This window comes from Barbus barbus (genome assembly GCF_936440315.1).
Source record: "Barbus barbus genome assembly, chromosome: 8".
NCBI classification, from domain to species: domain Eukaryota; kingdom Metazoa; phylum Chordata; class Actinopteri; order Cypriniformes; family Cyprinidae; genus Barbus; species Barbus barbus.
Window position 1 is genome coordinate 2478221 of NC_136736.1, and position 23338 is coordinate 2501558.

General features: G+C 38.5%; 3 protein-coding genes across 4 annotated transcripts; 1 reads left to right on the top strand and 2 right to left on the bottom strand.

Annotated features, from left to right (window-relative positions):
* Positions 1-208: 208 nt before the first annotated feature.
* On the bottom strand, positions 209-7286 carry LOC306874049 (DDB1- and CUL4-associated factor 15-like). The gene is made up of 13 exons (XM_079423769.1): positions 7180-7286; positions 6465-6562; positions 6239-6377; positions 5341-5447; positions 5106-5251; positions 4861-5019; positions 3280-3855; positions 1962-2053; positions 1765-1887; positions 1366-1448; positions 1182-1286; positions 983-1098; positions 209-880 (listed from the first exon to the last, which is right to left on the bottom strand). Exons 1-13 carry the CDS (start codon positions 7273-7275, stop codon positions 825-827), a joined length of 1896 nt encoding a protein of 631 aa, XP_079279895.1. The 5' UTR covers positions 7276-7286; the 3' UTR covers positions 209-824.
* A 767-nt stretch (positions 7287-8053) lies between these two features.
* On the top strand, positions 8054-8912 carry LOC306873609 (essential MCU regulator, mitochondrial-like). Its single transcript, XM_079423027.1, has 3 exons — positions 8054-8229; positions 8498-8641; positions 8732-8912. Exons 1-2 carry the CDS (start codon positions 8068-8070, stop codon positions 8633-8635), a joined length of 300 nt encoding a protein of 99 aa, XP_079279153.1. The 5' UTR covers positions 8054-8067; the 3' UTR covers positions 8636-8641; positions 8732-8912.
* An 81-nt stretch (positions 8913-8993) lies between these two features.
* Positions 8994-23132, bottom strand: LOC306874050 (uncharacterized protein). 2 transcript variants are annotated; one of them, XM_079423770.1, is made up of 15 exons: positions 22938-23132; positions 20924-22334; positions 19758-19923; positions 18610-18687; positions 18310-18366; positions 17966-18034; positions 17690-17779; positions 17490-17599; positions 16003-16429; positions 15701-15908; positions 14725-14821; positions 14355-14514; positions 13240-13353; positions 9973-10059; positions 8994-9320 (listed from the first exon to the last, which is right to left on the bottom strand). In XM_079423770.1, exons 2-15 carry the CDS (start codon positions 22225-22227, stop codon positions 9204-9206), a joined length of 3084 nt encoding a protein of 1027 aa, XP_079279896.1. In that variant the 5' UTR covers positions 22228-22334; positions 22938-23132; the 3' UTR covers positions 8994-9203. The 2 variants fall into 2 exon arrangements, with proteins under 2 accessions (XP_079279896.1, XP_079279897.1); XM_079423771.1 differs by having other exon boundaries at positions 16018-16429; positions 22938-23101.
* Positions 23133-23338: the final 206 nt, after the last annotated feature.

A 23338-nucleotide genomic window follows, 5' to 3' on the forward strand; every position in this document is an offset into this window, starting at 1 on the left:
AATGTTGCCTTGGCTATGAACTGAAATACCATTATTAAAACGGAAATTATTATTTTTTTTAAACTAATGTAAAATACTACAACAAAATTCTAATGAAAGCTGAAAAATAAAGCTAATTAAAAATGATACAAATTTTAACATTGTATATAAAACATATTAAAATAACACTGCCCACTTTGATGAAATGAAAAGTCATAAAACCAGTAATGTACTGAAGGAATATTTAATTTTTATCAAAAATAAAGTAAAACAACGTTGCATAAAAACAATATTCCCATCCAGTCCAGCTGTGAGGCCACAACTAGTATTAAAAAAGGGCAGGAGGGGTCGGCAGCTTCTGATTGGCTGATGAATCGGTCTAAACGATGTAAACAACTGCATCCTGAAACAAACAAATCAAATCAAGCAAACAAATACAGATAAGCCCCAAAGCAACGTCTTATTTCTATCCACGAAAACGTCCTGCTGCACTTTCCAATTACAGGGCATTTCAAACAGAAAAATAACTACTTCAGTCCATTACACTATCATCAAAACAAGTGTGTATAAGTGTGCAAGTTTAACAGAGACAGACGTTCAGTTCTGTTTTGCATTGGGAAGGTGATCGTTGACGTGTTTCAGAAAATGTTCCCAGAGTGTCCCGTGCTGCCGGCGTACAGGTGGAACTGAGCACCGTGGATCTGCTCGGTCCCTGAATGATCCGCTCCCACACAATCACACGGATACACGCAGCAAACACGACAGAAACACTGAGAACGGCTGCGTTTGGACACAGCAGAGCAGCACTGAGGAGTGAGTGTGTGTGTGTGTGTGTGACGTCTCTCTCACAGGACGATCCACGTGCTTCTGTCATTATCAGCCAACACCTGAAGAGAAGAACCTGCAATGAGCAGAAAAAAAACAGTCACAAAAAGTATTGTATGTGACGTTAAAATTAAAAAAAGTAGTGTAGGTGTATTGCTCATGTGTGTCTAAACCACACCTTTATGCAGAGCCTCATTGGTCATGCGGTTGATGTAGCGCGAGCTGCTCTCAGGAATGAGCCACCGCATAACAGTGTTCACACATGACTTCCTGTAGGAGCTCCACACGCTTCCACTGCGGCAGAAACAAGCACATGAGAACATCTGAGCGAGAGCAAACAGACAGACAGCACGGGCCACGCATCCGAAGGGCATTACCTGGTCTGACCTTTGACCTCAGTGAGGTCACCGACACCGACTGTACGACACGCTCCAGTGTTCAAATCCCAACTGACTTGCAGACTGGAGTGATACGACTTGGGTCTACACACACAGACAGAAACAAAGTATTAATGAACATTTCATCATATGTATGTGTGTGTGTGTGTGTGTGTGTGTGTACCTGCAGTGCTCATCCTCACAATTAGAGAACGCCAGAAGCAGCAGCCCGATGTTTATCACCACTATATTGGTCTCCGGGCAAACCTGTTGCCATAGAAACAGCAGAACACATGCAAATTAGAACGCTGCACCAACAAAGTAAACATTCCATTCATCTTTGTCTTTTTGTCTGAATCTCAAATACTTTTCTACTTCAAATCAAATTATGTAAGGCTGTGATTCTCCTTGTAGCTTATAACACTTTAACAAAGACTTTTTAAAAATCTTGATGGGAAAGATGAATGGAAAAAAACTTCCAGAATCAACTCAACAGACAAAAAGGGCTGTTCTATGGGACAACAAATCCTAACAAAAATGAAACATGTAACACAGCAGCTCCTCCTGAAGAAAATCCCATCACCTCGAGGATGACCACGTCATAGTCGCTGAAGGAGCAGAACTGGGAGCCCCAGTCAGCATCATTCCTGATGACCTCGTTGATGAGATACTCGAAGTCCAGCGTCAGCTGCTCGATGCACACACACTGAGAGAGACACAAACACACGAGAGATCAAACACAGCCCTGCAGCATCGGACGCGTGCGGTATCAACACACACCTGACCGCTGAACTGTCCCGTCACCAGCTGCAAGTTTCGTCCCTTTAGATCCGTCACAGTGAAAGGAAGCAGGACTTTATCATCCTCATCTCCTAAAGACAAGGACAGAAACATTACAGATTATATACCAGTTCAGATGAGCTCTAGACAGAAAGAAATGAGAAAAACAATCATAAACACTTCGTACCTTGTCATTACGAGATCAAAACTACACGCTATGGTGAAAAAAAAGAGAGTCCGTTCTCCATTAAGTGAATGATAAACATACAGCGCGACTAGTGTAGTCTGATTTACGGTCAAAAGACTCTTATGAGTCAGTTCCGTTCAGTGAGTCAAAAACATACGGTGCAACTGGTGTAGTCTGATTTATGATTTATGTAGTCAGCGAGTGAAAAACATAGCGTAACTGGGATAGTATGATCAGAAAACAAATGATTATTTTGGAGTTATTTCTTTTTAGTAAGTCAAAAAGAAAATGCAGTGTGACTGGTGTAGTGGCTCTTATGAACCAGTTCTTTTTAGTAATTAAAAAACATACAATGTGATCAGCGTAGTCTGATTCAACAACAAATGACTTTTAGGAGTTGAATCTTTTTAGTTAAAGGGGTCATTTAACATTTGCGATTTGCAAAGATTCATAAAAACCCTTATACTCACTTCTTCTGTAGATAAAGCTGGATCACGAATGATTTGCGCAAACATAGACGCATTTATGTAGATTGGGGATCGGTGCATTCACTTCAAAGTGAAAGTAGCGTTAATCCTGCATGCGATTAATTGCACAGCCCTAGCCTCAATCGCTTAATCTGAGACATCTTGTCTTCCCCTGCACCGGAGGCGGACAGCTCTCAGCTCACTCAGGGCTCTCATGAATAAGTTCTCATCAGTGAATCAAAAACACAGCATGACCGGCGTAGTCTGATTCATGAACAAATGACTCCGGTTCTGGTAATTAAAGGGATAGTTCGAAAATGTCATTAATTACTCACCCTCATGTCGTTTCAAGCCTGTAAGACCTTTGTTCATCTTCGGAACACAAATTAAGATACTCTCCAAAAAGGCACTAGGGTGAGGCTCATTCGTCTCCTCCAATTCGGAGGTCTTACAGGTTAGGAACGACATGAGGGTGAGTAATTCATGACAGAATTTTCATTTTTGGGTGAACTATCCCTTTAACAGTTCTAAAAGACAAGCTACTGGTTTGAATCAGTCTGGGGAATCCATCACTGAACCTAATATGTCAGATCGGTTTCTGAATCTATATCTGACTCCAAATTTTGTGTGTGTGTGTGTCAAGAACAGATGAGAAATGTCGTACCGCTCGGCTGCTCTGACGCTCTGGCCTGCGGTAGTCTGTATCTGAGAGTGGTGTAGTTGACGTAGGCAGGCTCTGATGAGGATGAGGAGGATGAAGGCTCATGAGCATGTGGAGACAGAGAGGAGACGGAGGAGGTGGATCCAGGAGACATGACTGTGTTACACACAGCACTGTCCTCTGCCTCTGTGGGCGGCACTGAACTTTGGCTCTGTCCTGAGGAGGAAGACGAGGGTCCCGGGACCTCTGCGTCTCGTTCCTGTCTCTCTCTCGTTCGCTCCTCACTGTGGAATCGCTGGGTGTCCGTCTCTTCTTTCTCTTTGGTTTTTCTGTCGTGTTCCCTCACTCCAGCCTGAGCTCGGCGGAAAATGTCAGCGGCGAACTCCCTGGCCCGCACGGCTGCCTGTGATTGGCTGGAGGAGAGCGGGGTGAAATGGGGCTGTAACTGTCTGAGGTCAGATGACCCCTGGGACGAGGTTGATGAGGAAGGCGATGTAGGTCCAGCAGGAGGAGAAGAGGAGGAAGCATCTCTCTTACGGTAGAGAATCTGATTGTTTTGACCATCCTGCTGCCCATCTCCTACGCAGAGAGGAATTCACACATCAAATGAAATATAGATCATTAAATCACACTAATAATTGAACACTAAAATCAATAAACAACACACCATAATTACTATAAATTAATTAAAAACACTGTATAGATAGCAGCAATTAAAAATTAAAATGTTTGAAATTTATATAAAATGTCTTTTGAATGTTTTTGGAAGAAGTCTCTTCTGCTCACCAAGGCTGCATTCATTTGTTCAAAGAAACAGTAAAAACAATAATATTGTGAAATATTATTGCAATTTAAAAGAACTACTTTCTATTTGAATATATTTTAAAATGTTATTTATTTCTGTGATCAAAGCTGTATTTTCAGCATCATTACTCCAGTCTTCAGTGTCACTTGATCCTTCAGAAATCATTCTAATATACTGATTTGCTGCTCAAGATAAACATTTCTGATTATTAACAATGTTGAAAACAGTTGAGCTGTTTCATATGTTTGTGGAAACCGTGATACATTTTCTTTGATGAATAAAAAGTTGAACAGCATTCATTAGAAATAAAAATCTTTTGTAACATTATAAATGTCTATACTGTCAATTTTGATCAATTTACTCAGCCCTTGCTGAATAAAAGTATGAATTATGAAAGTATTAAAGTACAAAAAAAAAAAATCTTACTGACCCCAAACTTTTGAACGATAATGTACATGAATGAATTGAAAACAGTGCCAAACAGAAGTATTTCAATTTAAGCATTCACATATTACAAAAATGACAAAAGCGTTTTTACTTTTTAATTTATGTATTTATTAATTTATTTCAAATGACTCCATATGATCAAGTGGTCTTGGTCAGTTTGAAGAACATTACTATTGAGTAAGGACTCATTCTTTTATTCATTTAATTTAAAAGAACTGTCCAAACAATCTGATTTCCTAAAACAAGTTGCACTGAGAGAAAGCAAACACGCACATTCATGTGGCCATCAACAAACCAACACACACCGCAGTGAACAAACACTGGCTGTGTACCTGAGCAGAGGGAGATGGCGCAGGCCACCAGAGAGTAGCTGGTGTTGAGCAGAATCACCTGGTCCTTCTTCAGCTGCAGCGCCGGCTGGAACGTCGGGAACGGATAAACCACCTGATAGCGAGCGTTCAGAACGTAACCGTGCTGCAGACACTCGCCACCTGCTCACACGTGAACGGAGACAAGTGTTTGTTTGCTAGGGACTGGAAAGGAGAAATTTGTCTATGCTAATAAAACACCAATGCACCTGTGCGTATGGTGGACACGGAGGATGTGGGGCAGCACTGCTTGCACGGTTGTGCGGGAGGCATTGAGGTGATGGTGATGTAGATGTCCCTGTTGTTCTCATCGCTCATCATCATGTTCATCAGGGCTGAACTGGAGCTGCGCGTGCTGACAGACCACAGAGAGCACATGTTTAGATAACACATTAACTCAGCCACTGGCTCAAAACACACAGCACAGAGGAGCAAGACTCTTACTTAAAGCCAAAGACGACCAGCTTAGAATGATCATTGTGCCACTCGCAAACAGTCAAATAGAGATCGCTGTAGATGTCCTCTCCCGCAAACAAACGCACATGATGCACCTGCAGCGAGAGACAGATAAAGTTCATGCTATATCATGGGGTAATCTTTAGATGTCTGTTATATACAACAGATTTTATATCACTTCAGTTCATTTTATTTATAAAGCACAATTAAACAGCAATGGTGGACCATTGTGCTGAACAGTATTGTTTAAAAGAAATCAGAGTACATAAAATATGACAAGACAAACAATAGCCAAATCATTTTTATATAATACCGATATACATTAAATTGCAGTAGTCTAGTCCAGATGAGAAAAAAGCATGTATAACTCTCTCGAACTCAGCACACGTCAAAAAACCTTTCACCTTAGCAAGCTGAAAAAAAAACTTGATTTAACAACTACATTTACTTGCTTATTAAAAAAAGTCAAAGCAGAATCAAACGCAACACCCATATTTTTTACAGAGAGCTTGACATATGTGGCCAGATCACCAAACACTTGCTGTGTGTTGCCAGATACAGCTAGAGGTCCGAACATAATTTCCACAGTCTTACTCTCATTGAGGTTCAAAAAATTAACAGACATCCAAGCTTTAATATCAGACAGATAAGCAGTTAAAGCACTCAAACCCTGGTTGTCATTTGGCTTAAAAGGCACAAAAATTTGAGTGTTGTCAGCATAACAATTGTGCTTATTAAAAAATGTATATTAAGCATATAAAGAAAATAAAATGGGAGCAAGGACAGAACCTTGAGGAACTCCACAAGTCAAAGCTGATTTAGAGGATGAGCACCCATCCACACAAACTGAGAAAGTTCTATGATTCAAATAGGAACATATTTATACCTGTTTGAGGCGGCTGTGCAGGTTGAACTCCCACCAGTACAGGTGATACGTGTAGAAGGAGAAGTCGTCATCCTCTCCGCAGTCACTGGTGTAGGACAACACGTACCGGCCACATTTGGTGAAGCCCAGGAAGACGTGCCTGTGACAGCAGAGAGACAGACCAATCAGATACAGCATTCACATTGCTCCGAGATAACGGACGGGACAGATCGCATCTTCTCCTCACCCTGCTCTGAGGAACTCCTCACTGACGATGGTCTTCAGCGGGACGCAGACGCGTGGAGGGAGTTTCCGGAAGAGCCGCTGAGAGAGATGCCCATTCAACTAACAGATATAAAGAGATATTAATTCAGTTACAGAGTAATACACCTGGAAATATTAGCCATTAGTACAGTTAAATTGGCTGTTAGACTGACTTTGTGGAGAAAGCTGCTTAATCAAGGTTGTTTTGGTTAAATATTAAATCCATGATAGTTATGATGCTCATGTTTGCACTGAACACTACAGGCATTTATTCATTTTAAATATTGACCTATTTACAGTAATGAGATGGCATTTAGGATGGAAACTGTTATTTAAATGAGAATGATGGATGTCAGTGGAGAATAATGCACTCTACTTAATATACAGAATAATGCATAATCTACTTTTGACCATTGATGGGCATATCAATCATGACAGATTCACAATCGTGAACATTGTTTGTTGAATATTTATTGTTGCTCCAAAGAACCGTATACTGTACATAAAAATGTTTCCATTGTTGCGTCCATTAAAAGGTTCACATATATAAATAATAAACACTGAGAGACACATAATGACGTTAAATGAAGCTACAGCTAAAATGCTAATAACACACACACATTATTATCTAAGCTTAGAGGAAAAAACATTTCACGTTATAAATGCCACTTTTTGCCCACATCACCCTTTCTGCCTACCCGCCCACGCGTGAGGAGTTTGACGATGTGATCTTTGTGTTTTTTCTGTTGTTTTTGTTTGTTGTCATCTTTCTCTGATTTCGAGCTGGGCGCCATTTTTGATTTTTGCCAACTCTTTGGATTTGCTCTGAGTTCAGCCCGGCCAGCTCGCTGATTGGCTCTGCGTTCTCAGATGAGGGCTTTGATTGGTCACAAACGTCGTCAATCAAAGAAAAGAGGGCGGGTGTTCTGCTAGGTTCTGCATATAATATTTGTTTACGATAATGCATATAAAGTGTTTAAAAGTAATTGTTTGTAAATCAGTTCATATTTTATGAGGTTTCTGATTAGTCTGCTAATAATGCTAACGTCCTCTCAATCTACGCACTGCAGTAAATTATAAAATTATAATGCATTTTATATATTTTTTTATATTATCACTGTCAGGTACGCTTTGGCAATGGAGCGTTTTTTAAACGCTTCATTAAAATAATTAATTAAATTAAACTTTTTTTTTAAATTGCCATTCTACGTGCTACATTTGTGTCACACTGTCATATTGTTATTGTCGAGACTTATTATGCATGGGGTGGAGGACCTATGATCTGAAGGTGTGTCTCTGTTGAAATAGTTAATACATGAATGTTTGTGTGAAATCCCTCCCTTTCTATTATATGCATACATGTAGAGTCCCAAGCCATTTTTAAGCTGCTTTATTGACATTACTAATGCAAAAGACACGGATTCAGTACCAATGATTAATTAATATTATGTAATAATAATTAAATACAACTATTTAATAAAAAAACCGAGCGGGATGAAAAAGCTCACATTAACTCCGCCCCCTAATTACAAACCCAAAAGAGGCGTGTCTACTGGGCGTGACTCTAAAACGCACAAGCAGGAAACATGGCGTCGTTGGCAGGGCGTTTCGCTCGGGCTTTTTTCATTAGAAATACAGCGACACTGAGCCGCAACACTGGCCCCAAATCGGCAAACGCGACAGGACCGACTTTCAGTCGAACCGCCGTGTCAACCACATCGGGTGCTGTCCCTCCTAAACCAGTTAAGGTGCGTTTATACTTGTCTAAACATTTCTGCTGGAGACTCCCGATGGACGCAATAACCAGGGCTGGGTTTCGTCTAAGCCAATGAAAACTCAGAATGGCTTGACTGACATGACCAATAACCAATCAAAAAAAACAAAAAAATAATAATTAAAAATCAATTATTTATAGATATATCAGTTGAACGATTGCGTTTTGATCAGCACACGCATATTTTTATAATTGTTAATAATTATGAATATGATTTAATTTGATTTATCATGTTCCTGCAGGTCCCGCTCGGTCTGACCCGCATGGCTATAGTCGTGGTCCCGTTCCTTTATGTCGGAAACCTGATCAGTAAAAATTTCGCTGCTCTTCTGGAGGAACATGAGATCTTCGTCCCAGATGATGATGATGATGATGACTGAGTGCAGGTACAAGTAATATATAAATGTAATAACCACATATATAGTGTATTAAACTGTGTATATGGTTCTCAGACATTCGTGTTCTTGTGTTTTCAGTCTGAGAGGTTCCAGATGCTGATGAACAGGATATATTTATGCAATAATAAAGATTGTCAACACATGTTTGCATTACACTAACCATGTCCATAAGCCAAAGTTTTAATGCTGTTTTTATGTTTCCAAATATTATGACTTGAGGCAGCCGCCTCTCTTCTATTTAATAAATTGCTTGAATGTTAGTTGCTGGTTGTGTTTTTGTCATATGTTTTATCGTACATGGTTTATTTTGCAATTGAAATGCATGCACTTTCACACACGTCCAACAGATGTAAGTGTTTATTTTATAGTATTTAATCTTGATTTAAGAGCCTGGAATGTATATTCACTTTCAGCACCACTGTAGTTTCTAACCAACAAGATAAAAAAGAGCTTCACATAACACAATATCCTGTATAGGCATGACCAAAGGGTCTCATTTGACCTCTTGCTGTGCTCTCATTGGTTGGTGCTGTTGCCTAGGAGATGCCCCTCATCCAGTGAGTTTGAGGTGTTCTTTAAGTGCACTGATGTCTCTCTCGCTGCGGCCCCGTAATTCAGTCATCTCCACATACACCTGCTTATAGCACTCGCTCAACACTTCATTCTCCTACAGCCAGAGAAAACCGTTACTACACTTATTATAAACAATACAGTGATTATTCATGGCTAAGCATCGCTATAAAGGTTTTCATATATATTCATACTGAAGAAAAGTGATAAACACAGTTTAGTTTATTTAATTTACACTACCGTTCAAACATTTGGGGTTAATAAAATATTTTTTAAGAAGACTGCAAACATTTGATCAAAATGCAGCAAAATAAACAGTAAAATTGTGAATTATTACAATTTAAAGCAACTGTTTTGTATGTGAATATATTGATCAAATCTGAATTTTCAGCATCATTACTCCAGTCTTTAGTGTCACATGATCCTTCAGAAATCACTGATTTAATGCTGAAAACAGTTGTGCTGCTCATTTTTTCTTGAATATATTGTAAAAAAAACAGCATTTATTTGAAATGGAAATCTTTTTTAACATTATAAATGTCTTTACTGTCACTTTTGATCAATTTAATGTATCCTTGCTGAATAAAAGTATTAATTTCTTTAAACAACAAAAGTTCTACTGACCCCAAACATCTGAAGTTAGATTCATTACGTACACTTCTGTCACTGCAATAAGACTAGGAACATGTATAAAGAAAGTGCATAGTATTCATTTAGATTTCATGCTGGATTTCACACAAACTTTGTACCTTAGTAAGAGTTTGGACCTCTTTCCTGAGACAGCTGATCTCCTTGTGTAGAAACTCCACCTCGCTCTCCTTCACCTTCAGTAACATCTACAGACGGACATGGACATGTCAGCATAACATGCAATTGATGTCGATTGATGAAAATGTCGATTCTCATGCAATTATTATTTATTTTTGACCACATTTTAATGAACAAACAATGCAATTTGTTCTTGCAAAACTTCATTTGTCTGGGCTATATAAATGATGTGCAAAAAAGTTGAAGGATTATTAAAATTGGTGAAATTGAAACATTGACCAGTCACAGCACCTAAAATATACTCTTTCCCTCACGGAGGACAAAAAAAAACAATATTGTTAACACCCACACTAGTGTCATGAATAATGCATAAACCGCCCACACAAACTCAATAGTGTCTCATCAGAGCCACAGGCTCATCGCTTCCATGCAACACCTCACTGATGCTGGAGTTTGTGCTAAAGGAGCCCCGACCAAGCATTGAGTGCAGAAATCAACATACTTTAAAGAACTGTTTTGCAAATCCTTTTTTTGATTGATCTTAGGAAATATTCTAGTATTTAGAAATACTGATTTTTGACTTTCATGAGCTGTAAGCTCTAATCATCAAAATCAAATGTTTTACTTTGCATGTAATGAATCTAGAATATATGAAAGTTTCACTTTTTGAAATAAGTTACAAGAAACAAAATGACTTTTTCACGATATTCTAATTTTTGGAGATGCACCTGTATAAGAACTTATTACTGTAAACACATATTGACTGATATTTGCTGGAGAGGGTTTGCAGTGTGTTCATGCTGGTGATCAGATCAGTAGATGGCAGTGTTTGTCTACAGAAACACCACCAGCGACCTCCCACCTCCTCTAACCTACAAAATATATACATGATGCTTGTCTGTTGTCTCATTAAGAAATTTAGCATTTTGTACCAGGCCATTAAAAGCCAATAAAGTTCAAAAAAACAAACAAACTCCAAAATATATATCTGTGTAATTACACTTTATTGATGTTCATTTTGTTCAGATCAACCAGAATTTTTTTTTACCTCTTTTTTTGTGTGACTGTTATTCAAAAACTTTTGGGGAAGACCTTTCTAAGGTATTTTCAATGGAAATCTGGATACAATTTAGATATAAAGATGTCTTCATATATTATGAATCGAAAATTATTTCTGTTAACCTTATGGTGAATCTTATGATCTTATATGGCAATTCTCATATACATAAAAGTAAAAGGTGTAATTCTAAACCATGTTTTAAAATTGGGCTGCATTTATGTTTATTGATTCCCTTAAATGTACTGATAACAAAAAATCGAATTATACAATTATATTTGCTGAAACATTAAAGCTATTGAAAGTAAAACCTTGTAATTGCTATCCTGTCCTAACCACGTTTTATGTTGTCTATTTGGATGTTTTGATCCAGCTGTAAATTTGTCTAAGCATTTAATAAAAAAATAAAATAAATACAATACATGTCAAAACAACCAAACACACTATTTTTACAGAATTATATGTACTGTGCACAGTTTGCAAATTGAAATCCCAGCTCATCAACTCCATTTGCCAAAGTCAAGTTTTGTCTAGTTAGCCCCTGCTGGCTGATGTGGTAATTACACCATCTGGACTCCAAAAGCATCTTCATTCTCACTCCTCTTATTGCACAGTGACCAGTAACCCTAGATTGCAGGACTTGGAGCAGTGCTTGCTAGATTCTGCATCATCCCACTTTGTGCCCAGAACAGGGAGTGAAGAGGGCTTTTAATTAGGGTTAAATAAATAAGGAAATGGGGTCAAAGATGACAGCCATCTATTTTCCCCTAAATGGATAATATGGGAATGCAATTTCACCTACGATTATACAACAAATATTGGATTTATAAGTGTTTTTTATGGATTAGTTTTGGACACGAGGAGGATTGCAGGGGAAGGGAACCAATTTTTTTTTTTTGTGTAGATAAATCCTTTTTCCACATGTTTTTGCATTTCTTTGATGGAGATAGAGTTGACTTGTTATTGATTATTTTTTGACTGATCTAGTATAATAGTGTTTGAATTTTAGTAACTATTGATATATTATCAAATTATTTATCGAATCTGTGTAATTTCATTACACTATCATTTAAAATTTTGTGTCGGTAAGATTTTTAAATGTAAACCTCTTCTGTTCACCAAGGCTACAGTGAAAACGGTCATATTTTTTACAATTTAAAATAACTTCTCTATTTGAATAAATTTTAAAAAGTAATTTACTCCTGTGGTCAAAGCTGAATTTTCAGCATCATTACTCCAGCCTTAATATGATCCAAACCTTTTGAACCATAGTGTATATTTTTGGGGACTTACAAGCTGATTGACTGAACTTCAATTTACATTGATTTTAATAGAGTGGTGGAACTATGATGTCACTTTGTAGGCGAAAAACCGGAAGCGAGTTAGCATTTTAGCACTTCCGGTTCCATCATCCCAGAGTCAATGGGTTTTTTGAATGGGATTTTGGTTAAATCCCTTAAATAAGGTCCGTGGTTTACACAGACTCAAGATACTTTCACGTTTTATTCTACGACATAAAACACACCAGTTACACCCCACTCGTGATTTTTAAAGCTGTTACGTTTCTTTAAAAAGACGGTTGCTAAATGGGACTACAGGCGCTGTCGGAGACATTCAACGTCATCACGCCGAACAGGAACTCATTCTAACCCGCTTTTACAGTCTCGTGCTCTTTTGGATTAAAATTCATCCAGAGTAAATAATTATCATGGAAAATGTTTCTAAAAATAAGTTTAAAAGTGGTCGGTAACATGGTGGTGGTGACGTTGAAGGAGAGCGACCGTGGTGCTGTAGTTCGTTTATAGCCTAATGTTAGCTTTTTAGTTCTGGCGCTTGTATTCAGGCTTCAAACTTCATAAAATTTGTATTACTTTGTAAAGATTATCTTGATGGTCAAAACGTGTAAGTTTCATGAACTATGATTGAACACAGAGCTTATTTTTTGCGATTATCCAAAACCCTATGGCAAAATCCTATTGGGTTTTTGTCGAGGGAACCAGAGCGATGCTAACAGTCGATCCGCCTACAGAGTGACGTCATAGTTCCCCCACTCTATATTCTAACATGCTTCTGAGATACATCTTGTATGTCCATATACATCTCTCTGAATCATTAATTTTTTTAAAAAGCTGATCATGAAATGGTGGCAGGTATTTTTATTTCATGTATAGGTCAAAGGTCAGAGCCTTACCTCTAGTTCAGTGGTGCTCCTTTCATAATTACCAAGGGGAACAACTCCTGACCTCTGACCTGTGATGAAGGATCGCATGAGACTTATCTCCTCCGTCAGACGCGCCTGAAGTTCCTGTGAGAACAGGAAGAGGAAATGTGATGTTGACACATCCAAACTAAAAACCACACATGAAGACATGCTCATTCACACATTGACAACAAAACACTCATTTGTGTTTCATGCTGACCTGAAACCCATTCTGTAGCATTTGTATAGTAGCAATAACTCTATTAGTATTAGTAACCCAGTCCTGGGTGAGTAAACAGAACCCAGACAGTCACTCTTCTGAGAACAAGTCTGTTGAGACATCATATACAGACACTGAAATCTCTATCTGTTTCCCCTCTGACTAATTACTAACATTTGGGTTTGACATCAAAAGATGAATATGAGATGAGAGATTAACATTTCAGCTTTTATTTACAGCTATTTTCATCTGGATCTGATACACAACTTAGAAGATAGCACCTTTTGTTTGAACCCACACATTTTTCATGTTACCAAATCAAACATCAAATCAGCTTAGAATGATTTCTGAAGGATCATGTGACTCTGAAGACTGGAGTAATGATGCTGAAAATTCAGCTTTGCATCACAGGAATAAATTACATTTTACAATATACTTGCATAGAAAACAGTTATTTAAATTGTAAAAAATATATTTAGCTATTTTACTATTTTGACTGTATTCTTGATTGAATAAAAGCAGCCTTGGTGAGCAGAAGAGGCCATTTTCAAATATATTAAAAATCTTACAGGCCCCAAAATGTTGAACATACATTTCCCATAATTCTTTGTGGCAGGATGCGACTAATAAAAACATCAGTTTCACATCTAATGCTTTATGTCATACTAGAAGTACAAAAAACCTCCTGAAGTCAAAAAAAACATCCCAGCAGGACTTCAATGTTTTTTGTTCCAGTTAGTCTCAGAGCCTGGATGGATCCACACAAAGTGTGTATCATACATTATTTAACTGGCAAATCTGTCATTTTTAGACTCTAGAAGTTGAATTTTCAGCGTCAGATGGTGATTGTGAGTCATCCAGTCCTCTCATTCCACTTCCTGTCTACCTGGTTCTCTTGCCGGAGCTGCTCCATCTCTCTCTCCTTCTGTCGGATCTCTCCATTTCGCTCTTCGGTGCTGTTCTGGATGCGGGTGAGCTCCACGCACTGCTGGGAATAGCGCTCCGACAGACCGCCCAGCTCCTGCTGCAGAGAGAGCGACTCGCGCCTGATAGACACACAAAGCCATGCATTGATTAACTCAATCACTGACTGATGAGTGATCAGCTGATCCTCTCAGTGGGATTCTTGTCAATTCCAAACTGTCAGTCAAACACCTGCCACTTCTCAGAGTAAATGCCGTGAGCACAGCTGAGCTGTTTGCTCATGATTATCTTGCTAAATGTATTTTGTATGAATTGTATAAATGTGGACGTACAGCTGTTGTCTGATGCAGGGGTCTGTCATCTCTCCTCCTCCACGAGCCTTCAGCTTGTCAATCTCCTCCTGATGAGCTTTCCTCAGAGTCTCCATCGCTGCAGGATTGAAGATGAGACGTTTGATGAGAAGCTTAGTAGTTAAAATGATGGATAAAGTCACTAAATTCTCACCTGATCATCAAAATCAGTGTTACTTTAGTTTCATTGATATACTAATACGGGTTTTGTTATATATCATATTTTGAATTAAGATATTTAGAATATAGAATTTAGATTATTATTTTTTTGCTTTCACTTGGATTTTAAAGTTTAGTTTTTTCATTAGAATTTTTATGAGTTTATATCGTTAATTTTCATTTTTATTCATTCGTTATATTGATATACTTCCAAGTTAGAGAAAATTTAAAATGAGAAATGTAGCATTGGCAACAATAAGTTTTTTATATTTAATTTTATGTCAGTTAACATTTAATTAATAAATTTTTTTTATTATTTTAGTTTTAGTTAACAATAACTGAGCAAAGACAGAAACTCAATTTAATCACTATATTTACAGTTAGATATACTGTTCACAAATTTGTGGTCTTTACAATTTTTTTATTGTTTTTCGAAAGACGTCTCTTATGTTCACCCAGGCTGCATTTATTTGATCAAAAATACAGTAAAAATAGTAAAATTTTAAATAACCTTTTCTATTTATTATATGTGATTTATAACTTTTTCTATTTTAAAATGTAATTTATTCCTTTGACACAAAGCTGAATTTTCAGCATCATTACACTTGCACACGATCCTTCAGAAATCATGCTAATATGCTGATTTGCTGCTCAAAAAACATTTCAGTGTTGAAAACAGCTTTATTATTTTTGTGGAAACCATGATACATTTTTTTTCTTCAATATTCTTAGATATTAGCAGATTCATAAGAACAGCATTTATTTGAAACAGAAATAGAGATCTCTGGCCCACACTAACCTTGGACTGCGTTCTTGGCCTCCTCCTGCAGCAGTCTCTGTTTGTCTCTCTCCATCTCTCTGCGCTCTCTCTCGTGCTCGTCATGTATCCTCTGCAGTCTCTCTCGGTGCTCTTTCTCCATCTGCTCCAGTTTCAGAGCGCAGGTCGCATCAGGACCGCAAACACCGGCCACCACACGGACCTGGATCTGCTGCCTCAGAGACACCACCTGACCAACGCAATGCATCCAGACCACACACACACACAGACGATGCACATTAAATGGTCCTAGACCAAAAGGATATAAGAATCTAAAAACACACCTCTCGCTGAAGCACCTCGTTTGTTGTTTGGGGATTCTGGACACCAGCTGGTGACCTTTCCTCTCCGATCGGAAGCTGCTCAAAGTACGCCCACTTCTTCTCAATGTCTGGCCCGGGCTGAGCATCAGGAACCTGCGGCTGGGTCAAAATCACTGGAGTCAAGACACCCTTCTTCAACTCCACCTTATCCCAGGGGTCTTCGCCCTCCCTGTCGGAAATTCCCTCCTGGAACCATTTGGTTCGGCCCTCCAGACGTCTCTCAAGCTCTCGGTCGCGGCCCTCGCCGGCCTCTCGGCGGTTGGTTAACGGTGAGCACGTCATGTGGGGTTCATATGACCCCGGGCCATGGGGTGTGGGAGAGGTCCGGGACGGTGCATTCTGGGAACTGGAGTTCTCTCTGTCGCTGATGTCACTGTTGTCTGGGTGTCTGAACAGGCAGAGATATCAACTTCCTACTTATTTGAAAACAGGAACCTAAGTCAAACCTCAAACCTGCTCCAGTGAAACATCAGTAACTTTATTTCAGTTTAAAAGTCCAAAGCCAAATCTTTCAGATGACCATAATCAATATAGGAATGATTCATATATATTTTTGGTGAATATATGAAAACATGTCATGTTTCAACCTAAAGTCAAAATCAAAATAAATTGCATTTAGCAAGAAGATTAAGCTTATGTTTTATTATTATATTTTGCATAGCGATAATACAATTATTTTTATTTTTTTGCAATGTGACATTATTTTTTATGACAATTTCACTGTAATCACTGTAATTCATTTTAATGTTTTTGTTAGTTTTTTTATTTTATTTTTTAAGTTTGTTCGTAACTCTCATTACTATTATCAACGATGATTCTCATTAGATGCTCATTATTGTAATGCTATATAGTTGCAATATAGCAAATACTACTATTGTATGTTAAAAAAATATGCTTAAATGTCATTAAAAATTAGTTTCATGTCATCTTTTTTTCTCTTTTAGACATGTTCTTGACAGTTTTCTTAACTTAAATCACAAAATTTAATTTAAAATATTTATTTAACATTTAAAAATTGTATTTAGCACAAATATTAAGCTTTTTTATATTATTTAGAAAGATTTATGAACAATTTTATAAACATTAAGATATTTTTGCATTACTTTAATTACATTTAAACACAATTTTCCCTCCAAATTATCATCATTGCAATCCCGCTATTTTACTTTGAAATTTGTATGTCAATTTTCATTATATGCACATTATTGTAATTCCATACAGTATGGATGTCAAATAGCTGTTAAACATGCATAAAGCCATTATAGTAAATACTACCAACGTGCATTATAAAATATGCTTAATTGCCATTAAAATAAAACATGAATGGTCCTAAAAACATGTTTCATTGTCATATCTCAAAATATATAATTTTTTGTTCTCTCTTTTCAGACGTTCTAGACAGTTTTCCTGAAATTGGCCCGTGCCTGATTTCTTCAGTTCTGTCATACCGAATGCTTTCAGCCGAATCCCTGAATGAGATTCTCCTCCTCAGTGTGTCGATCCAGTTCCTCCTGATTCTGGAGGTCATCGCCGACAGGCTCACCAGTCCATCACGCATCTGCCGATCAATCACAGAGGTTTGAGACATAGGAATATTCTTACTTTTTCCTGATAAGTGGTCCTCTTAACTTTTGTGACAAGTTCGTACATGCAGTTGAAGTCCGTAGTTTTTATCAGCATCAAATTCCTCCACTCGCAGACAGTGACGTAAATAAATCTCACCATCTGCCTCATCTCTCTATCAAGGCGAAAAACACAGAATTCAAAAGAGTGTTGTTAAATCAGATCATGCTTTCAGATACTATTACAACTACGGTTCTTTCAGCTCTATTTTACCATGTTTAAATTTATTCCTACATGATATATCTGTACAGTCCTTAGATAATAATTTATTTGCATGGCAATTTCAGTTATTATCGCTCACCTCTTCAGCCCCAGAGTCTCTATAGTATCTCAGTCCTGAGTCAGAGATCACGAACCAGTGCTTCCTCCACTACAAATAAAAACAATGTGCATTTTCACAAAGCAACAGATTAATATTGCACAATAATCAAAACCTTATCTATTTTTCTAACTCTTTGAATAAGATTTTAGGCAAAATCAAAAGATCCTGTAAGCGGTCACCATTTCCACTTGTGCTTTTTGATTATATATATATATAAATAAATAAAAAAATAGGGGCAAGTTATGCCAGCTTCCTTGTAACAGCCATATAGACAGTCACTGGTCATGCAATAGAGATCTAGTTCAACAGAAGCAGACCTGTACCTCTTCATCTTCATCCAGCATATACATCCATCCCTTTTTACCGTGCGGAAGATCAAGCTTTTAGGAAACAGAATCAGTTGTGCATGTATAAGGAATTCAATATATACAGTTAACTCACTGAACTGTACAGCTTCTCTCAGCATAATTTAAGCTTCAAATCCTCTCATAGCTTTACTAAAACCTTTGTATCTAGCGCTAAATATAATGCACTTGCTGTCTAGGTGCTCAAAAGTGCGTTCTCGTCCGTTCTGCGTTACACAGACACCTTGAACTAGAAACTAGTCTTGAGTGTGACTTTACCTGCATCTGAGGGGGCTCTCCTGGACCTCTGTGTTTTCCGTTTACCATCCTAATGCTTTCTCCATTTTTGCTGGACCTCTGAGAACATATTCAGAAAGATACTAAGCAATTTTTAAGTGTGTTATTTTTTAAATGGTGTCTCAAGAAAGCATTGCTAGCTATCAGTGTTGGGGGGGAGTAACTACCCAGATAGCATGTGGATGTGGGCCACTTAAGGCAATGATAAGCCACTGCTGGCCTTCTTAAGGCCCGTACAAAATGGATATAAGCCTGAAGTGGCCCACATATAAAATAGCAAAAATGGCCCCAATGTATCAAATCACATGTGGGCCTCTATGGTGTTCACAGCAATGTAGAATCTGAATGTGACCCTAAAGTGACCCATGTGGTAAATAGTAAATATGGCCCAAATAGTGCCAACCAAATGTGGTCCGCCTTTGGCAAAAATGTGGCACAGTCATCAAAGGCTAAACCAAATGTTGTCCACATATGTTTCAGCAAATGTGGCCCAGGTATATTAAAACGTATCTGGGCCAGTTTTGGCAAAGATATGGCACAGTGAGCACTGGCTGTTGTGGCTGTGAGCCTAAAGTGGCCCTTATATGATGCTGCAAATGTGGTCCAGCTATCCTCAAACATATTTGGGCCAGTTTTGGCAAAGATATGGCACAGTGAGCACTTACTGAATTTAAAAATAAATGTTACTGTGATCTGTTACAGTTACTGAGAAAAATGTGTAATTAAATTACAGTTAGTTATGAAAATCTTAATGATTGCAAAGGGGGTTAGTCTGAATTTTCTCACATACACACACACACACACACATACAGATTTTAATTGATATCTTTCATAAATTGCATTGATTGCTTTAAAGTATGAGACGTCGATATTACAGGAGTTTAAGACACATGCTTATTTAATAACTGATTTAATTAGTAGGGTTTATGTATATGCTTTATTTTTTTCCAAGGCATTGCAAGGCACTACTTCTAAGATGCTTCCTTCAGTGTAAGTCTATGGGATTTTATCATCTGTCCAAATATGTGCCACTTTTATTTATTTATTAGATTTTTGCCTCCACAGATTCAGCAGAATAGATGATATCAGTGAGAAAGGTAAGTAGTGTGTGAAACTGTAATCTCAGGCACCTGTGAATGGCCTGATGCAGTGCTGTTGGTTTTTGACGACCCTCCCATCTCTTTGTCTAGACGTCTCCGCTCTTTCTCTCTGCGGTCTCTTCCTCTCTCTCTTTCTCTTCCTCTGCCTCGTTCTTCTGAAACCTCACGCTCATAGTCGTACCTTCCATCCCCATAGCTTTAACCACAGAAAGGAGAAGCAGAATTTACTGACAGGGTTTCCTCTCTCTCACACTCACTTTGCCCCTGAAATGATGCCGGTGCTTTGATGGGGATCTGTGAACCTCTTTAAGAACCGGTCCATATTTTGACTTGAGAGCTAAAAGATGATGTAATGAAGGGGTTTGTGGGATGAAGTGGATGCTACTGGGGCCGCTGAAAATATTTTGAGAGGAAAAATATTTTTTGATTGCACTAAATGTATTTTTAGGGATGCCAAAATTATTATTATTTTTTTAATTTAATTAAATATGTTTAATTCACGGAATTTAAATAATGATATTAGTCAAAATATTTTTTTGTCATTGACAGCTATAGTTTTTAACAGGTAGTAATAATAAAATAAATAAAAAATAAATTAACTTTTTAATAACATATATTTATTTTATTTATATATATATATATATATATATATGCACTAGTCAACATTTGAAGTGTATCAAAAGCTTTCACCAAAGTTGTCTTAAACCCAAAATGTGTTTTTGTCTTAGAACAACTTTGATGAACTTTTTTGATCCACTTCAAATGTTGACTACATATATATATATAATTTTAAGATAGATTTAAAATATATAAAAAAAAAAGCTTAACATTTTTTTTTAGGAAAATAGTCAATCCTCAGGGAATCATCATATCTGCTGATCCATCAAAAAGTTTGAAAACCTGTGATAATGTACTACTTTACTTGTTTATTTATGTTTTAATCTTACTTTATTTTAACATCTAGTAAATTGGTTTGCCAAACTTCTGCCAAAACTTATGTAATGGTCACAAGTTATTTAATTATAATTCAGATGGAAGCTGTAAATAACGTGTAAATTGGAGTAACTTGTAATGGGATGTCCATCACTTTTTTTTCCAGTGGAAATGTTCAGATTAGGCATCTGCTTTTTCATTAGCACCAGCACCATGTTAGTGGAAAAGTGGTACCACTCTTCATCTCTCTTCAATTCCCTGACCTGTGCTGATTGTCTCTGCGTGGGCTCCGGCTCTGCGGTCTCCTTCTCACTACTATTGCTTCCTCTTCCTCAGGGTACAGCTTCGATCTGGGAATATCTGCAATGATCACATAGTCCTCAATGGTCATCTCTGGCACTGCTGGTTGGCTGGAAGACCTGGTGTTCTCTGAAAGAATTAGCGCCTCCAAGCCCCGCCTGATGTTGCTTCTGCTCCGATCATTAACAGGCTTGTCCGTCTCTGCAATTAAGGCTTGGGATTTGGGCAAATCAGGGGATGGAACCTGAGTCTGGCTCCACCTTGATTGGGAGATGTTTGGTGTTGATGCAGGTGAGGCGGGGCTTAGAGAGGAGTGGGTGGGGCTTAGATGGGAGTGGGTGGGGCTTAGCGAATGGCGGGAATCGGATCTGGATTGTTTGTCCGAGTTGTCTGAGTATCCACCATTCCTGCGGCTTTTTTTCGTATTACCGTTTTTTAATGTACCATGTTCATCGTAATCTTGATAAGGCGTTGAGGCACCAGGGCTGTTAGAACCACTGTTGCGACTGTTGTAACCACTTTTTCGACTGCCGCGGCTTGTTTTGTCATCACAATAGCCTCCTTTTGGAGAGAAATCCCGGCTGTTGTATCCAGTATTGCGGCCACCACTCTTTCGACTGCTTCGACCGCTATTGCGACCACTGTGTTTGCGTTCATTATAATCGCCATCGATTTCCACAACAGAATGTCTTTTCAACCAGCCGTTCCTTTCTTCGGAGATATCTGACTCTGCCGAACTCGCGATTGATTTGAGATTCTTGTACAGCTTTTCAGAATCCAAGCAATGTCCGTAGGAGCTCTGGGAGGGGCTTCTTTTAGGGGCGGGGCTAAAGGTCTCCCCATATTTATTCGTACCTGAGCTTCGCGAAGGAGATGTTGTGCGTGTGACCACCGAATCTCGTCTTCGTGATGGAGTGCATTTCCCAGAATTCTTTCGAGAGGACGTGTGGGACGTCCGGTGACCGTGCGCGGTGGAACCTCGGCGATGGGACGAACTGCGTGATTCCCCTCGCCTCTGCGGAGAGACGTTTGTAGATCTTGGGCTGCCGGAACGAGGGCTTGCACGGGATTGGCTGTCCCCGCGTCTGAAATTTGAATAGGACATGTGTCGCTGGGGGGAGAGGCCACTCATTGTCTCGTTGTTGAAATTGTTGGAGCGCCTCCTATAGGACGGGAGACCCAGGTCAGGGTTTCGGAAGGGGATTGTGGATTTGCGCTCAGGACTGTGATTGGCTGGAAGAGGGTGGCCCCTCTCAAAGTAGCGCATGGGAGCAGGAGGACTGCCATCTTCCTGTTCCCTGTCCCGTGAGAGGAAGCGATTGGCTCTTTTAAAAATGGCCCGGCTGCTGCTTTGTTCTGTTTCTCTTCTAGTCTCTGTTTGAGGAAGACATGGCATTGATATTGTGCTGATGCATACAAATTATTGAAATAAAAGAATAATTAAACGATTAAATAATTAACATTTTGGTAACACTTAAAGCTGCAGTCCGTAACATTTTTGGTTAAAAATTATCCGAAATCAATATTTGAGCAAGTACATAACCAGCCATTGTTCAAAACTATCACCTTACTTTAGCCCGATTCACAACGGTTAGCTTATAATAATATTTTCTAATTTGAGTGGTACAGGTTGGTTTTCGCGGGAAATTCAAGCATGGCACTGCGTCATTACGTCACGTCTGTAAATATAAAGAAGTTGTCCCGGCTACTAGGCTATCGCATGTGAGGATCCTCCAGGTGGTGCTTCGTTTATAGCCTTTTCTCGCAGCAGCTAGAATAATTAAATGTATCATTTTTAAGGCGGATTGTAATCCAGAAAAAATTCTGTATTTATTAAACACAATAATAATAATAATTTGCACGTTTGATGTGATATGAGCTAACCGATCGTTAGATTTAATCACCATTGTTAGCGCGATTTATTGTAATGCTTTTTCCTCAGTTGGTCAGAAGACGCATGGCACACTTGTTACTTACTTGTTCAGATGGCAATATACGGTGAAAATTCTTATTTGGGTCATATATTCCAAGACGTAGACTAATCTGTGATTCCTTAGCACACTACCCACACCAGTGCGGTGACTGACAGCCAAACACCCCTCAAAACATTAGATTCATCCGCGCTGGAGCCGTGCCAGCTCACAACCCCACGCATGGAAGATAATTCCACACAGAGCTGCAATTCCAGGTTTTCAAACATAGATGGCGACAAAGAGCCCAAATTTACGGACTGCAGCTTTAAGTATGGGGACCAATTCTCACTATTAACTAGTTGCTTATTAGCATGCCTATTATTAACATATTGGCTGTTTATTAGTACTTATAAAGCACATATTCTGCATGACCATATTCTACATCCCTAATCCTACCCAGGGTCC

Excerpts from the sequence above, each read along its gene's own strand:
- LOC306874049 (XM_079423769.1), bottom strand. The coding sequence starts at position 7,275 with ATGGCGCCCAGCTCGAAATCAGAGAAAGATGACAACAAACAAAAACAA. Across the intron at positions 5,448-6,238 it reads TGCACAGCCGCCTCAAACAG|GTGCATCATGTGCGTTTGTT; the intron begins GTATAAATATGT and ends CTCTCGCTGCAG. Across the intron at positions 1,888-1,961 it reads CGGGACAGTTCAGCGGTCAG|TGTGTGTGCATCGAGCAGCT; the intron begins GTGTGTGTTGAT and ends TGTCTCTCTCAG.
- LOC306873609 (XM_079423027.1), top strand. The coding sequence starts at position 8,068 with ATGGCGTCGTTGGCAGGGCGTTTCGCTCGGGCTTTTTTCATTAGAAAT. Across the intron at positions 8,230-8,497 it reads TCCCTCCTAAACCAGTTAAG|GTCCCGCTCGGTCTGACCCG; the intron begins GTGCGTTTATAC and ends ATGTTCCTGCAG.
- LOC306874050 (XM_079423770.1), bottom strand. The coding sequence starts at position 22,227 with ATGCGCTACTTTGAGAGGGGCCACCCTCTTCCAGCCAATCACAGTCCT. Across the intron at positions 18,367-18,609 it reads GAGAGCCCCCTCAGATGCAG|CTTGATCTTCCGCACGGTAA; the intron begins GTAAAGTCACAC and ends GTTTCCTAAAAG. Across the intron at positions 14,822-15,700 it reads GGCCAAGAACGCAGTCCAAG|CGATGGAGACTCTGAGGAAA; the intron begins GTTAGTGTGGGC and ends TCAATCCTGCAG.